At 34.3% G+C, this 16,757-nt stretch overlaps 1 protein-coding gene across 3 annotated transcripts in view; it reads right to left on the bottom strand.

Moving 5' to 3' along the window:
- LOC130050191 (Na(+)/H(+) exchanger beta-like) overlaps positions 1 to 16,757 on the bottom strand; it is a 48,915-nt gene that overhangs the window by 9,104 nt on the left and 23,054 nt on the right. For all 3 annotated transcript variants that reach the window (XM_056149417.1, XM_056149418.1, XM_056149419.1), the window contains 8 exons: positions 14,895 to 15,004; positions 11,703 to 11,778; positions 11,003 to 11,073; positions 9,868 to 9,979; positions 5,900 to 5,981; positions 5,131 to 5,226; positions 4,396 to 4,529; positions 3,300 to 3,376 (listed from right to left, as the gene is read on the bottom strand). In XM_056149417.1, coding sequence (XP_056005392.1) covers positions 3,300 to 3,376; positions 4,396 to 4,529; positions 5,131 to 5,226; positions 5,900 to 5,981; positions 9,868 to 9,979; positions 11,003 to 11,073; positions 11,703 to 11,778; positions 14,895 to 15,004 — 758 coding nt within the window. The remainder of the gene's footprint in view (positions 1 to 3,299; positions 3,377 to 4,395; positions 4,530 to 5,130; positions 5,227 to 5,899; positions 5,982 to 9,867; positions 9,980 to 11,002; positions 11,074 to 11,702; positions 11,779 to 14,894; positions 15,005 to 16,757) is intronic.

Here is a 16,757-nt window from a genome sequence, read left to right as displayed (position 1 = left end):
CTATATTGATGATTAAGTAAAACTGAAGTTTGTGTCCCCTCCCATTGGATTCTACAGTCACAAACTAAAAGCTGTGTTTGTTATCCATGTGTAGAAGAGTTGAAGACTTTGTAGACTCAGGTGATGAATGAGAAACTCAGAAGATGAAATGATCAAAAGAGCATAATAGTTACTGTTCACTCATATGTGCTGGTAATATGCTAGAAATCTTAGACATCATCAGCAATGTACCTTGGATACTATCAGCAATGTATATTGAATACACCAGCAATGTATGCATTGATTTCCATTACAATGGAATGTTACTAGATGAAGCACCAATAGGGAGTAGTCATGTTACAAGAAGGTCATCATCAGAAAACTGTAGGAGAAGAGGGGATGAAAGGCCGTGGTACAGGCCAGGAGAGGATCGAGATGAAAGGCCATGGTACAGGCCAGGAGAGGATCGAGATGAAAGGCCATGGTACAGGCCAGGAGAGGATTGAGATAAAAGGCCGTGGTACAGGCCAGGAGAGTATCGAGATGAAAAGCCATGGTGGGATGGACAAGATGGAGCACTGTCAGAGAGGAAGCTGACTTAAATGAGTAAGCACCCATTCTATATTTCATACCACCTGACATCTATACAATATTCTAACATTTTCAGTTCACCTAATTTAGAGAGAATTATTAGATTTGCCGACTGTGACTGCTGTGGAAGAATGGCCCATACTATAATCATGACAGCATTAGAGAGGGACATATAGTGCTGGCAAGTTCTTAGGGAATTGATATATATTTTGGAAACAACTGCAAATCAAACCCAACAAATACAACTCATCTCACCAAGGCATAGACATTTGTAGCAAACACAGACTGAATAACTTGGAAACAGCAAGAATTTTGCTAAAAAGTTAATCCCTCTTAAGTGTCCATGCTACACTTGGACCTAAAACAGTGATCAGATTACACAAAGAAGAGCTTTTGATAAAAATATTTTTTTGGCCCATGTTTTTTGCAAAAAATGAAAACAATTTTAAACATATTTGAAATTCAAAATAACCAACATTTGCAGTTTTGTATATATATATATATATATATATATATATATATATATATCTCCAATAATAAAAGTCAAGAAACACAAAACTCGAATAACATTTCATTGTTAGCGCTTAATTTTGGCTTTAATGCCTCTTCAGACAGTTATAAATTTTTTATAACTGTCTGAAGAGGCATTAAAACCGAAAGCGCTAACAGTGAAATGTTATTCGAGTTTTGTTTCTTGACTTTTATTATTGGATGTATTTACTGTATCAAATACTGAATTCTTTTTTACAAACTATATAACTATATATATATAACTATATTCGAGTTTTGTGTTTCTTGACTTTTATTATTGGATATATATATATACATAATATAGGTCTGTACTTTAGTCAGATTTTGCAGTTTTGTGCTTGTGTTTTTTTTCCAAGAACATTGCATTTGCAATACATGACAAAAGTAAATCACTGTAATCATAGTGGTACCCTCAACCAGTTTAACATTGAGTGTACAGGAAAATATTGGAGGGTCTTGTTGTTTGACCTAGCTTCCATTACAAATTCACCGCATGTTGCATTCAATACCAAAACCATTATTTGATTACTTATATGCACAGAAACATTATACTATTAATAATACCATTGAGGTACTCAAAATAGTTTATACAACACGTATCTAAATATCAACGAATCTCATTAATTTTGCAATTATATGAGTCGTGGTAAATTTGTACAAAAATTCAATTTGTTACAATACAATGCATGTATCTGGAAAAGGTTAAAAACATTGCTTCACACTGTAACACAAATTATACTTTTATGAAAGTGTAGGTTACAATTAGGGTCTAGTGTCAATAAAGACTTGTTTCTGCTACCAAAACGAATGGAAGCAAAGTCACAACTGTTTTCATATACATGTACTACAGTATTTTTTTTTTGCATTTCATCGAAGTTTTTAGATGATGCAGTACCTATTAAAATCAATTTTGATATAAAAAATTGTGCACAACTGATCAATACAACAAGGCTAATCTCAATTATAATGGTTATCAACTCCTCGCAATTGATATAGTAATGGGACTGTCTGTGTGTGGGCGAGTACCGTATGTGTGTATTAGTGAGTGTGTAAACTGAACTAGTAAACACTCTCGAGACCACATTTTTTGCTTGATTGATTTGATACTTTACATGTTACTTTAATATCAATGGAGGAAGAACTCTTTTGATTATGTCTGTCAAGCAAAGGGTTCTCAAGAAATTGATCAGACAGTATTTTCCTATGTTCAGTTTGCCCCTGACTATGTGATCTCAAAATCAATTTGGGTCACTACTCCTTAGAATGTACCAAGTTTGATGTCTGTCAAGCACAGGGTTCTCTAGATATTGAGCAGACAGTTTCTTCCTATCTACAGTTTGACCCTTGACCTTTGACCATGTGACCTTAAAATCTATAGGGGTCATATAGTCTTTAGAATGTACCAGTGTACCATGTTTGATGTCTGTCAAGCAAAGGGTTCTTAAAATATTGAGCAGACAGTACCTTCCTATGTCCAAAGTGGATTGATCCTTGAATGGTTCTCAAGATATTGAGTGGACAACATGTGGTCTACCCACCGACCAACATACAGACCGACTGACAGGTGCAAAGCAATATGCCTTTTTCTTTGAAAGGGGGGGGGGGCATAAATATGATAAAGGAGACATTACTAAATGTTACCAACTACACTAGTTTCTAATTTACCATGGGCCAAAAATCAGTCTTATCAAAACCTCTTCTTTTATATCTGAAAAGAAAAACTATTCTACAGACAGTTAACAATAGTTTAGTGGGACTGACGTTAACAGAAAGCGTGGGCAATGGAAAAATGGAAATAGATGTGGGCTGTTTTGAGGTTTTCCTGTATCCTTTGTGTGGAGATTGTCTCAGATGTTGGGATTTACAGTACTGATGATACATGTATGACCAGGTTCCATCAAATGAATTTAGAGAGCATGATCTGTATAAAACAATGGAAACTCACTGATCACTATCATAGAACCACCAACTGAAGGATGTTGTGGTTAATGTGGTCAATCATCCAGTGAGCAACTCCTAAAGTAGTCATAGTCAGTTTCAAAAGACTGAGCCAAAATATGGCCAATCACTACAGACAGAAGCATTATAGACCCACATGAAACAGTTACCATCAGATGCAAGCAATTCAACACAAAAAATTATAAAGGATTTCTTTATATTGGTTATCATGTTTTCTTCCCACAAAAGTAACAGCTTACCATGATAAATTTTTCCACATTCTGTATTTTCCTCATTCTGTTAGATCTGTTTATGATCCAGGTAAGAGTAAAGACAACTGAAAATAAACATGGATATACTCAGATTTAAAAGTATGTCAATGCTAATTACACAGGTAAAGAATATGGCATATAGAGGATGTACAAAGTGCTTAAATTATATAAAAAATATTCTGTGACATATGCTATGGAAAAATACTGGGTATGAAATGAAAACCCATATCTGGCAAAGGAATGAATGAATCATCCCAATGAGGATCTTTCAAAATATATTTTGTTATGCTATGACCAGAGTAGTCTGACCTTTGACCTCAAAATTAATAGGGTAATCTAATCTTTATGGGGTACCAATGCATCAAGTGTGATATCTATCAAGTAAAAGGTTCTTAAACCTTGCAATTCCAAAATCATTAGGGGTCATCTACTTTTTAGAGGATACCAGTATACCAAGTTTAATGTTTGTCAAGCAGAGATATCAATATTGAGCTGACAACACTTGGTCTACCAACAGACAGAACATGTCCCCCTTTTTATAGGGGCATTAATCTATATGACATACAGCTGTTTACTAATAATAATGAAATGCCTGATCTAACATTGAAAATCAGGCACCTGGTATGAAGCTATTTATGATGTCATACGATGCAGATATAGATATGTCTGAAGCTGGATAAAAAATGCTTCCTTAATCCAATGTAGGCTCCTTGTGAAACCAGTCCTTTTTTTTTCTTTCTTTTTTTTAAAAACATGCGGATCTCAACTTTTATCAACAAAAAGTTTAGTTTTTCATAAGAATCTGTGTGCTTTTGACTTGCATTATTATAGAAAATGGACTTTCACAGATTTTAACATCAGGTTGCCTACAGAAAGACATTGGACAGAATGGGAAGTATTTGTACATGAAATAGATAGAACCTTGTGTGTTTCAATTTTTGTTCTACAGTTGAACACATGTATATAGTGAACACACTATAATAAATAAAAATTCCTCCTTGGATTTCACAAATTATGCCTATCATGAGATAGAACATTCCTGATGCTTTGCTAAAACCATCTCTTTACTGTAGTTACAACTGACCTAGAAATCTGAAGAGAAGGCAGAGGAACAGTGTCCACAGTATAAGCTCCCATCTCCAGTGGTTCAGGTTCAGAATGTCACAGTTAAACAATCCAATACCAAGAAACAGGAAGATGATGCAATCACTCAGGGCACTGAAGCACAATAGTCAAGATCTTAGACAACGAAAATAAAAAATAAAATGGGGTAAGGGACGAGATCAAAAGATCGATGTCAGATATTTAAATCTAAATTCAAATAGTCTGGAGAAGGGGGTAGGGACTCCCATAAGTTTCTGTCATCCGACATCAATTACACTTAATAGTGGTAAAAGAAAAAAAACAAAAACAAAAAACAACAAAAAAGCAAACAAAAAACAAACAAACAAGTAACTTAAAATCCACATAATAATATTACATTTTAATGAACATTTCATAGTTTTAACATACGTAAACTTTCATTTATGAATAAACAGTTGAAAAGGTGTACAGAGTGTTATTTATACTTGTATGTTTTTACTTGTTAATTGATTAGTTTCAACACTCATCATATTTAGTTTAAAGGGGTTGGGGGTGGGAGTGAGGTCTTGGTGAAAACTGGGTAAATTTAGTTTTTTTCAGACATTGAACTTTTGATCTCACCCCTAAGGGATTTGTGCTTATATCTATCAAATTAATTGGCTAAGACGAGTTAGATAAATCATCTAAATGGTATGATTTATCTGTTATAGAACAGTGGGATATTTTTACTCCATACCTTTGCATTTTACTGAAGTATGTGATAGTGGTATGGGATTTCTGTGATATATTATGGAATGCATAGTGAGCCTGCGTTAATCCACAGCCAATCAAACTGAAAATAAAACTGTCTCAATTAGATTCACCTCATGTTAAAATCGAAAATGATTGGAGCAATACCTTGATTTATACTAAACAAGAAAATATGCAAAACTGATGGATGGTACCTGAAAATGATCAATCTGGCTTGAAAGGCAAAACTACCCCTATTTTACCATAGTTATTCAATACAATATAATTAAAGAAGGCAAAATTTGTATAAAGTTTGATAAAAATGTATGCATTCAACAAGAGAATATGAGCTAATTTCTATTCTAAGTAAGATTTCCATCTGAATGAACTTGACCTTTGAAATATGACCTTGAGTAACCTTTATCCAAAGAGTGATATTTATGCAAGATTTGTGTGAAGTTTGATCAAAGTCCATTGAACAATTTTAAAAAGAAGTGATTTTGGATGGATAAAGCAGTGGCTACAAAACTCCACTAAAACATTTTCAATAGTATAGCAAATAACTAATACATGTACCTAAGACTACATATGTAGCATAAATTGAGATCTCGGATTATTTTATCATTCATAAACAATACCAGTAAATCAAAAATATAGACATGAAGGACCGCGGGAATAAATTATGAAGTTTATAGAGTATCATTTCTCTGAAAATGATCATTCATATATAAACATGTATGTGGCAGATTTTTTTTTTCATACAGTAATTGACTCACCTGATGATACCTGAGAAGTGGAATAATTCTGCCATAAGATATGATATATATGCTAAAACAAACGCAGCTAAGGGCTCCACCACTGCAATGGAGAAGTCAGATTATAGCATGTATGTCCAGAATTTTTTTTTATTATAGAGAGGTCCATAAACCATAAAGCTCACAGGATTTAAATAAACTTCATTAAATCCTTAAAACCACTTGTTTCAGCTGAAATAACATTTTTTTCCATTTAGATACAGTATATGAATTACACAATCATTAATAATCTCATGTCTGTGAGAATTATGTACTTCAATTATAAACTTCTTTATTCTTAATGCATATTGAAAGCTATTAAATATCCTATAAAGCATAAGAAATTTCATGTTGAGAGAAATATTGCTTTCATCTTATAATGAGTCTTTTTCCATTCCAAGTGCATTTCAATCTCAATGTTATTTTGCAAATGGAATGCACTGACTTTCAGTTACGAACATCATGCACTATTGGTGCAAATGCAACTTGTGTGAAATATGAAGTCATTCCTTTATGTGAATCAAATACAAGAACTGAATAATATGATTTGTGGAGCATATTTAAAGCAGACCTAACAACAGAAGGGTGCAGACAGATTTCTAGAACTCTGGACATAAATTCTTTTTATCTATGAAACTTTATCATTTATCAATATCATTTGAGAAAAGCCTCATGGAACATAAGCTTCTATAATTATTTTGTTTTGTCAATGCATAATGAAGAAAATCTACGAAAATATTTCTTCATTGTCAAACAAACAAAATGAATTTAGATTCCCCACTTGTTCTTAATCCTTTGTTCTTAATTCCCAGTGCACAGTACAAGCTGAATATACACTGAATGACTTACCTCTAACAGTACTGATGTGCTGGGTTATTATGACTTACCTCTAACATTACTGATGTGCTGTATTATTATGACTTACCTCTAACAGTACTGATGTGCTGTGTTATTATGACTTACCTCTAACAGTACTGATGTGTTGGGTTATTATGACTTACCTCTAACAGTACTGATGTGTTGGGTTATTATGACTTACCTCTAACAGTACTGATGTGCTGGGTTATTATGACTTACCTCTAACAGTACTTGCTGGGTTATTATGACTTACCTCTAACAGTACTGATGTGCTGGGTTATTATGACTTACCTCTAACAGTACTTGCTGGGTTATTATGACTTACCTCTAACAGTACTGATGTGTTGGGTTATTATGACTTACATCTAACATTACTGATGTGCTGTATTATTATGACTTACCTCTAACAGTACTGATGTGTTGGGTTATTATGACTTACCTCTAACAGTACTGGTGTGTTGGGTTATTATGACTTACCTCTAACAGTACTGATGTGCTGGGTTATTATGACTTACCTCTAACAGTACTGATGTGCTGGGTTATTATGACTTACCTCTAACAGTACTGATGTGCTGTATTATTATGACTTACCTCTAACAGTACTGATGTACTGGGTTATTATGACTTACCTCTAACAGTACTGATGTGCTGGGTTATTATGACTTACCTCTAACAGTACTGATGTGCTGTATTATTATGACTTACCTCTAACAGTACTGATGTGCTGTATTATTATGACTTACCTCTAACAGTACTTGCTGTGTTATTATGACTTACCTCTAACATTACTGATGTGCTGTATTATTATGACTTACCTCTAACAGTACTGATGTGTTGTGTTATTATGACTTACCTCTAACAGTACTTGCTGGGTTATTATGACTTACCTCTAACAGTACTGATGTGCTGGGTTATTATGACTTACCTCTAACAGTACTGATGTGCTGTATTATTATGACTTACCTCTAACAGTATTTGCTGTGTTATTATGACTTACCTCTAACAGTACTGATGTGTTGTGTTATTATGACTTACCTCTAACAGTACTGATGTGTTGGGTTATTATGACTTACCTCTAACAGTACTGATGTGCTGGGTTATTATGACTTACCTCTAACAGTACTGATGTGCTGTATTTGTTATTATGACTTAACTCTAACAGTACTGATGTGCTGGGTTATTATGACTTACCTCTAACAGTACTGATGTGTTGTATGTGTTATTATGACTTACCTCTAACAGTACTGATGTGATGTGTCATTATGACTTACCTCTAACAGTACTGGTGTGCTGTGTGTGTTATTATGACTTACCTCTAACAGTACTGGTGTGCTGTGTGTGTTATTATGACTTACCTCTAACAGTACTGATGTGCATGGTTATTATGACTTACCTTTAACAGTACTGATGTGCTGGGCTATTATGACTTACCTCTAACAGTACTGATGTGCTGGGTTATTATGACTTACCTCTAACGGTACTGATGTGCATGGTTATTATGACTTACCTCTAACAGTACTGATGTGCTGTGTTATTATGACTTACCTCTAACAGTACTGATGTGTTGTGTTATTATGACTTACCTTTAACAGTACTGATGTGCTGGGTTATGATGACTTACCTCTAACAGTACTGATGTACTGGGTTATTATGACTTACCTCTAACGGTACTGATGTGCATGGTTATTATGACTTACCTCTAACAGTACTGATGTGCTGTGTTATTATGACTTACCTGTAACAGTACTGATGTGTTGTGTTATTATGACTTACCTTTAACAGTACTGATGTGCTGGGTTATTATGACTTACCTCTAACAGTACTGATGTGATGTGTCATTATGACTTACCTCTAACAGTACTGGTGTGTTGGGTTATTATGACTTACCTCTAACAGTACTGATGTGCATGGTTATTATGACTTACCTTTAACAGTACTGATGTGCTGGGCTATTATGACTTACCTCTAACAGTACTGATGTGCTGGGTTATTATGACTTACCTCTAACGGTACTGATGTGCATGGTTATTATGACTTACCTCTAACAGTACTGATGTGCTGTGTTATTATGACTTACCTCTAACAGTACTGATGTGTTGTGTTATTATGACTTACCTCTAACAGTACTGATGTACTGGGTTATTATGACTTACCTCTAACGGTACTGATGTGCATGGTTATTATGACTTACCTCTAACAGTACTGATGTGCTGTGTTATTATGACTTACCTCTAACAGTACTGATGTGTTGTGTTATTATGACTTACCTTTAACAGTACTGATGTGCTGGGTTATTATGACTTACCTCTAACAGTACTGATGTACTGGGTTATTATGACTTACCTCTAACAGTACTTGCTGGGTTATTATGACTTACCTCTAACAGTACTGATGTGCTGGGTTATTATGACTTACCTCTAACAGTACTGATGTGCTGGGTTATTATGACTTACCTCTAACAGTACTGATGTGCTGGGTTATTATGACTTACCTCTAACAGTACTGATGTGCTGGGTTATTATGACTTACCTCTAACAGTACTGATGTGCTGTGTTATTATGACTTACCTCTAACAGTATTGATGTGCTGGGTTATTATGACTTACCTCTAACAGTACTGGTGTGCTGGGTTATTATGACTTACCTCTAACAGTACTGGTGTGCTGTATGTGTTATTATGACTTACCTCTAACAGTACTGATGTGCTGGGTTATTATGACTTACCTCTAACAGTACTGATGTGTTGGGTTATTATGACTTACCTCTAACAGTAATGGTGTGTTGGGTTATTATGACTTACCTCTAACAGTACTGATGTACTGGGTTATTATGACTTACCTCTAACAGTACTTGCTGGGTTATTATGACTTACCTCTAACAGTACTGATGTGCTGGGTTATTATGACTTACCTCTAACAGTATTTATGTGCTGGGTTATTATGACTTACCTCTAACAGTACTGGTGTGCTGGGTTATTATGACTTACCTCTAACAGTACTTGCTGGGTTATTATGACTTACCTCTAACAGTACTGATGTGCTGGGTTATTATGACTTACCTCTAACAGTACTGGTATGTGTCATTATGACTTACCTCTAACAGTACTAGTGTGCTTGGTTATTATGGCTGTCAGGATACCAAAGAAGATCCCGATCAACAGACCTCCCAGGCTTACAATGAAGAAGGATACTAATCCTTTGATTACCTACAGAAATAGAAATATACAAACATCACCCAGTGTAAGAACTTATCTATATCAAACTAGAGGTCTACTTATGAACCACCATGTAGACCAACGTAGTATAGAGGGACTCTTTAGTTTTCAATAGAGAATAAACAATCACTTAAGCCCCGGACCCAGAGCATGGTTTGAACAAACTATTCTACATGTACAATATACGTATATATCTATAAACAACTAAAAACATAGTTAAAAGTTTATTGATTCCACCACAGGACCTCAATTCTAAAACATTAAAAAATAAAAGAGAATTTAAGTATACATTGTAATAAAATTATGCCATACAACTATTTCCCATAATGAGACATGTACTCTACCTGAACTCATGAGTCTAAAAGACACAACACCCTAAGTTGATCCCAAAAGACAAAGGCATACCCAGGAGCATTATCAAACACCATGCCTGAGACTGATCCCAGCAGGCATTAAGATCAACATATACTGCAGACTAATCCCAAGACCATATTAGACGCGTGCACCATACCCAGGAGTGATCCCAGCTGGCATTCATACAAAAGTACCCAGGCCTGATCCCAGGAGTAGGAATAAGCTGAATTTAGGATCATCCCCCTCATGACAGAAGAATACTACTCAATTGTTTACCAGAAAGAAAGCCTTAGCTTATCAAAGTGCAATTCTACATATACATCTCTTGATGAAAAGGTGAAGATAACGAACAGTGATAAATTTTATGACTCCTATAAGGAATACAAAATTAAGAGTTGGGCAGACTCGGACCCCTGGACACACCGGAGGTGGGATCGGGTGTCTAGGAGGAGTAAGCATCCCTTGTCGGCCAGTCACACTCACATTGAGCCCAATATCTTTCACTATAATGAACCACATTACAACTAGTTGTATATAAAAATTAACATAAACTGTATAGGGGCAGAATTCCCAAAGTATTTTATTTTAATCAATTTCTTCAAAATTAAATTATCAGTATAACAGATATCGGATAAAACAGAATTCCCCACAGTGTGTTACCTCTATAGGAGGAACAGTATCCATCTTGTTGAATTCTTGCATCATGTTGTACAGCACCACTGTCACTGCATCTATACAGAGAGCAACACTGTATCATTAACTCTATACAACAGTCTCATGTACAGCACCACTGTCACTGCATCTATACAGAGAGCAGCACTATCATTAACTCTATACAACAGTCTCAGATAATGAAAGAAACACTGTCACTGCATCTATACAGAGAGCAACACTGTATCATTAACTCTATACAACACTCTCAGATAATGGAAGCAACAATTCTAAAAAGCTTACAGAAAGTAAGATTCATCATATACGATAACTGTCGAGCCTTAAGTGATTCTGAACATATCAGGTAGTTTAAACAAATAAAACATGTTTCTTTAAATTTGTTGATAAATAAGTGAAAACAAATTTTTTGGTATGATGTCAAAAGCACGTGAATTTCCTACTATTTTCTTTCTATGGCTCCAAAAACATCATTTTTCTGAGCTGTTTGGTTTCAAAAGGTATATTGGGCCACATGTATTACCGTGATCATATTCAGAATTGTGTTTATATGATTTTCGTAAATTACAAAAATACAGTTTTGGTCAATGCATGATGCAACCTGTGATTTCTATTAACTTTCAATAGAAAGCTCATTGGCACTACTAACAGTCAAGTGGTTCTGTAAGCAGTGGTTAATTTTATATCTTACCATTAAATAGAGACTCCCCAAACACCAGGAAATACAACACATTGTTAACACCTACTTCTTGGAAGATGGCCAGCACCTAGACAAGAAGGCGACATTAGAAATTGATTCATTGCATTACCAATAGCAGTTTACCAAATCCAATCAGAATAATTCATGGCCTTCTAAGGATATCTGACTTAACCTTTCCCACTTAATTTGAATGATAACACTTGGCTATTGCACAATCTGTAAAGCCAAATATAAAATTTTCAAATAGCAGTTTCTTTTAGTTCTGACATAATCTAGAAAAGAATTGTGGTCAACCAATGATTTTGAGAGCAATCCTTGAGAGTAATCCACTTAACATTTTTGCTGTTTAGGATTTATAACATGGATTAAAATTGGTAAAAAAGAGGACTAAATCTGGGTAAATATGTTCAATAAACACAACTGTCTTTCTTTATTTCATATAAACATCGGCCCATCCAAGTTGGTCTGCATGTCCGATGCAAACTTTTTACATTTTGAATTCTCTAGAATGACTGCATGTCTGATAACCAAATTGGCAAAAAAACTGTAGATTCCAAATTATATGTGAGTAAGATTAATATTCGCGCTAATTTCCTAGAAACTTCTCTTGTAAAATAGAAAATCTTGGCTTTATTTCAGTCTTTTTGATTATAGTTATGTACGTTTAGCACTAACAACTGTGCATTCTCCCAAATTGATGCAGATTGGTAATTTAGCTGAAAAAGTCAAGAAGATTCTAAATGTGTATGATTCAGGTGAGCATTTAACCAAGTGTTTAATGATCTACAGTGACACTTCATGCTTCTATTCATGACCATAAACATGAAGAAACCTGAAACAGTCCAAGGTGGTACTGATTTCCATCAACTAGTCATAATATTGCCTTTCTGCATGACTTTATTACAAAGACAGAAAAATGCATCATTGCTGTCTCATCCGAAGGATTGCCCCTTTCAGTAACCCCTTATGACAAGCAAGGGGTATTGAGTACCTATTCTAACCCAGATCCCCACGGAATGGGAAATGTCATGAAAATTTATATTTGTGCTTTATACATGCTAAAAAATTGACATTCTTTACACATTCTAAATAATATGCAATAAAACAAGGTTACAGCGAACATGTTTATGATGAATAAACACTTACAGCGGAGTGATTTTTATTCCCTGTAGTTTTAAAACATATTATGAACTCATTGGATATAATGAATTACATGTGTTCATCTCCAGCACTTCGCTATAAGTGTGTTTTACTGTGTGTGTGTGTGTGTGTGTGTGCATGTGTATAAATACATGTATATATGAAGATTTGAAATGAAAGCGCTAAAGCTTTACTAAACATTGTCGTGTATCTTTTTTATTTTTTACCTATATATATATATATATATATATATGACGTCACGAGGATGACGTCATAATGGAACTTGTTTACATTGTTTAAAAATCTACTGACGAGCCCGCAGGGCGAAAGCGCTATAGATAAAAGTTTGAGTACTGGAAAATAGATAAAAGTTTGAGTACTGGATTTTATTTTTTGACTTTATTCTACCCCGATACCAAGAAAAAAGAATTTATTGAATATATATATATATAATTATATATATATATATATACACATGTATACATACTCGATAATTTTAATATGTAGACGTTTTGTTTGGACAGGTCATCCTGAAAATTTGACAATTTAAGTCACTGTTGTTCATGTTGTTGGTCATTTTTAGTGCTTTTTATATCCTTATTTATTTGACCTCGTATGTTGTATTTTAGTGTTCTATATTATATATAACAAAAACAGAATCTCACTACTGGTGCTATCTATCATGTAATGTACAATATATCTCACATGTCATAGACACTCTTTGATCCATTGTAATGTGTAACAACAGAGAGAAAATTTGATGGATCATCTTAATAATAATCAAATAATTTCATAAAAAATAACTGAAAGACTGGTAGAAAATCTGAAATTTAACTACAAACTTTCAAAAAATGATGGAAATCACTCACGCCACTGTCTGTGTAAAACCAAATAATCCCAAGTATCCAGATGCAATAAAATTTGATGGATCTTTTTATTTTCAACTTAGGCATTCCTGTGGGCTACACCCAACACTGAATAAAGTAAACAACCCTATCTGAGTTAAAATGATGACTGAATCAAAGATTAATTATAGTCTTCAGAATTGGTTTTTCATTAAAAATTTTTTATATCTTGTAGAAATCATTTGATGAATTTCTTTTTCCCACAGTAATTCGTCATTTAGTCAAAATTGATGAAACTGGTTCTCCGTGTTTATACTTTGAGTCTTCCACGATTAATTTAAACAAATGACATGCTCATTAGAATTCTTTGTGTAACAATGTGTCAACAGAGGTTTCCCTGCCAACTAATCCATAATTCTTTCATCGTATTAGCCATTTTTCCACATGGGATGTTCGTTTTAGCAAGGCCTGCGACTATCGATTACGGCAATCTAATTCCTATGTCCTTCATAAATAAGTCTTGGTTAATCACAAAAAGTGTTTTATCCTTCAAAAAGTCATGCCACCACAATGAAAAACCATGATCTGAATACCAGAAATCATACATTAACATAAGTACTGCATAGATGTATATATATATATATATATACAGGTCAGAAATGGTGAACTTGGCTTCACCTTATGTAATCGAAAAATTGTCTGTACTGGAAAATTTGTACGATTGAGATGGGGAAAAAATAAGACCATTGATTGATTAAAACTTCTAGCATTCCAATACAGAAAAATATAGTCTCTCTAAGGGCCATATACTATAGATCTATGTATTCAATGGCTATGAAGACAATAGCTAGATAATTGTTCCCTAAAACAGTGATTAGTTGCTTTCAAAGGGGACAATAAAGTTACTATTGTTCGAATATCAAATAAATGTAAATCTGTTAAGTAGAAACACTTTCTGTAATTCAATGACAAGTGATGTAGGAGATAATATAGATTTCATTTGATATCTCACAACAAAGGATCACATCCCCAGTAAAATATAGTTTTCAAGACTATCCGTCATACTTATATACATTGGGAATTGAAATTTTCTTTCCAAATTTCTTTTTTCATTTTGTTGAGATAACATTTGAAAACTTGAGACTGATGCTGGCCAGTGAGTGGATCTGAGAGGTATAATAACTTTGATGATACATACTGCCACTGGATCCACAGCTACAATGATGGCACTAAACACTAAGCATGGCTTTAGTCCAAGGTGGAGGGAACCCATGGCACCTAGGGTCGAGGCAGCATAAAGAATGGGAGCTGTTCATAATACAATTTGATACTTTACATGTTTATAATTCACATATCAACAAGATGTGTTTGTGAAACACAAATGCCCCCGATAATGGCCAATTCCAAAGATGGCCAAGGTCACAAGGGCAAATATCTTGGTACCAGTAGAAAGATCTTGTCAAAAGAAATCCTCATGTTTAATATGAAAGCTCTAATATTTACCATTTAAAAGTTATGACCAATGTAAAAAAAATTAAAAGTAAGTTAAATGTCAAGGTCAAAAGGTTTAATACCAACAAAAAGGTCTTGTCACAAGGAACACTCATGTGAAATATCAAAGCTCTATCACTTACTGTTCAAAAGTTATTAACAAGGTTAAAGTTTTCAAAAAGTAGGTCAAATTCCAAGGTCAAGGTCACGGGGTCAAAAATATTGGTACCCACGGAAAGGTCTTGTCACATGGAACACTCATGTGAAATATCAAAGCTCTATCACTTACTGTTCAAAAGTTATTAGCAAGATTAAAGTTTTCAAAAAGTAGGTCAAACTCCAAGGTCAAGGTCACGGGGTCAAAAATGTTGGTACCCACGGAAAGGTCTTGTCACAAGAAATACTCATGTGAAATATCAAAGCTCTATCACTTACTGTTCAAAAGTTATTAGCAAGGTTAAAGTTTCAGACAGAATGACAGAATTACAGATTTACAGAATGACAGACAGGACAAAAACAATATGCCCCCCGATCTTCGATCTTGGGGGCATAAAAATTACTCAGACACGTAGTATTGTTCTATGATTGTACTGTCAATTGACTTATTAGAGCCTTAGTAGTTACTGAGCCATTGATGCCCAACCACACTGTAAATACCCAGGTTAGAACTCTCTAAAGAATCTATGGGAAAATATCAAAATATGTTATTACCTAGGTGCATTATATGTTTCCTTAAACCTAAAGGATTTTGAACCAGGCAATTATTGTAGATTGGGAAATTAATGCAATAATCTAATTTCGCTTTGTTCATGATTTATCATTTCCCCACAAAATTAAATCAATTGTAAACTAGAGATTGTTTTTATGAAAAACAAATGCGATCATCCTCAGCTCCCCAAATTGGAAGTGCTCCAAATGAAACCTCCTCCCCTTAAATTAATATACTGCATGGTATGGAGGAGAAAGCATGAGCAGGAACATAGACATTATGAACTCCAATAAGCCATATAAGAGAATTATTCACAAACTATTTTACACCCTCCATCTCTCAGATCCATTAAAACTTTAAGAATAAAAATTGGATTCTCCTGTCCCTACAATATTCACATCTACAAATGGCAATGAAGCATTGTACAAAGTTTCAAATCTATCAGATATGCCATATAGAATGTGAAGTGTTCACAAGCTATTTTACATCCTCCACCCCTCTTATATCAACTATGACGTTTAGGAAAATAATTGGATCCTCCCGTCCCCACTAATATGCACATCTACAAATGACAATGAAGCATTGTACAAAGTTTCAAATCTATCAGATAAGCCATATAGGAGGAGAAGCGTTTACAAGATTTTGTGACAGACACACAGAAAGTACAAAAACAATGTGTCTCCCCCTGGAAGAGGGGAGACATAATGATATATCAAAAATGTCATTTTCAGAATCAAAAATATATAATATGTAGATTTTCCTATAACATGAAATTAATGATTAACAATTGCCTTATAGCAACAAATGAAAATTTTACCACCGTGGAATTAAAGCAACTTAATTAACAGTATATTTCCATAG

Source organism: Ostrea edulis, chromosome 9, assembly GCF_947568905.1.
Source record: "Ostrea edulis chromosome 9, xbOstEdul1.1, whole genome shotgun sequence".
NCBI classification, from domain to species: domain Eukaryota; kingdom Metazoa; phylum Mollusca; class Bivalvia; order Ostreida; family Ostreidae; genus Ostrea; species Ostrea edulis.
This window is presented reverse-complemented; position numbering and strand designations above follow the sequence as displayed.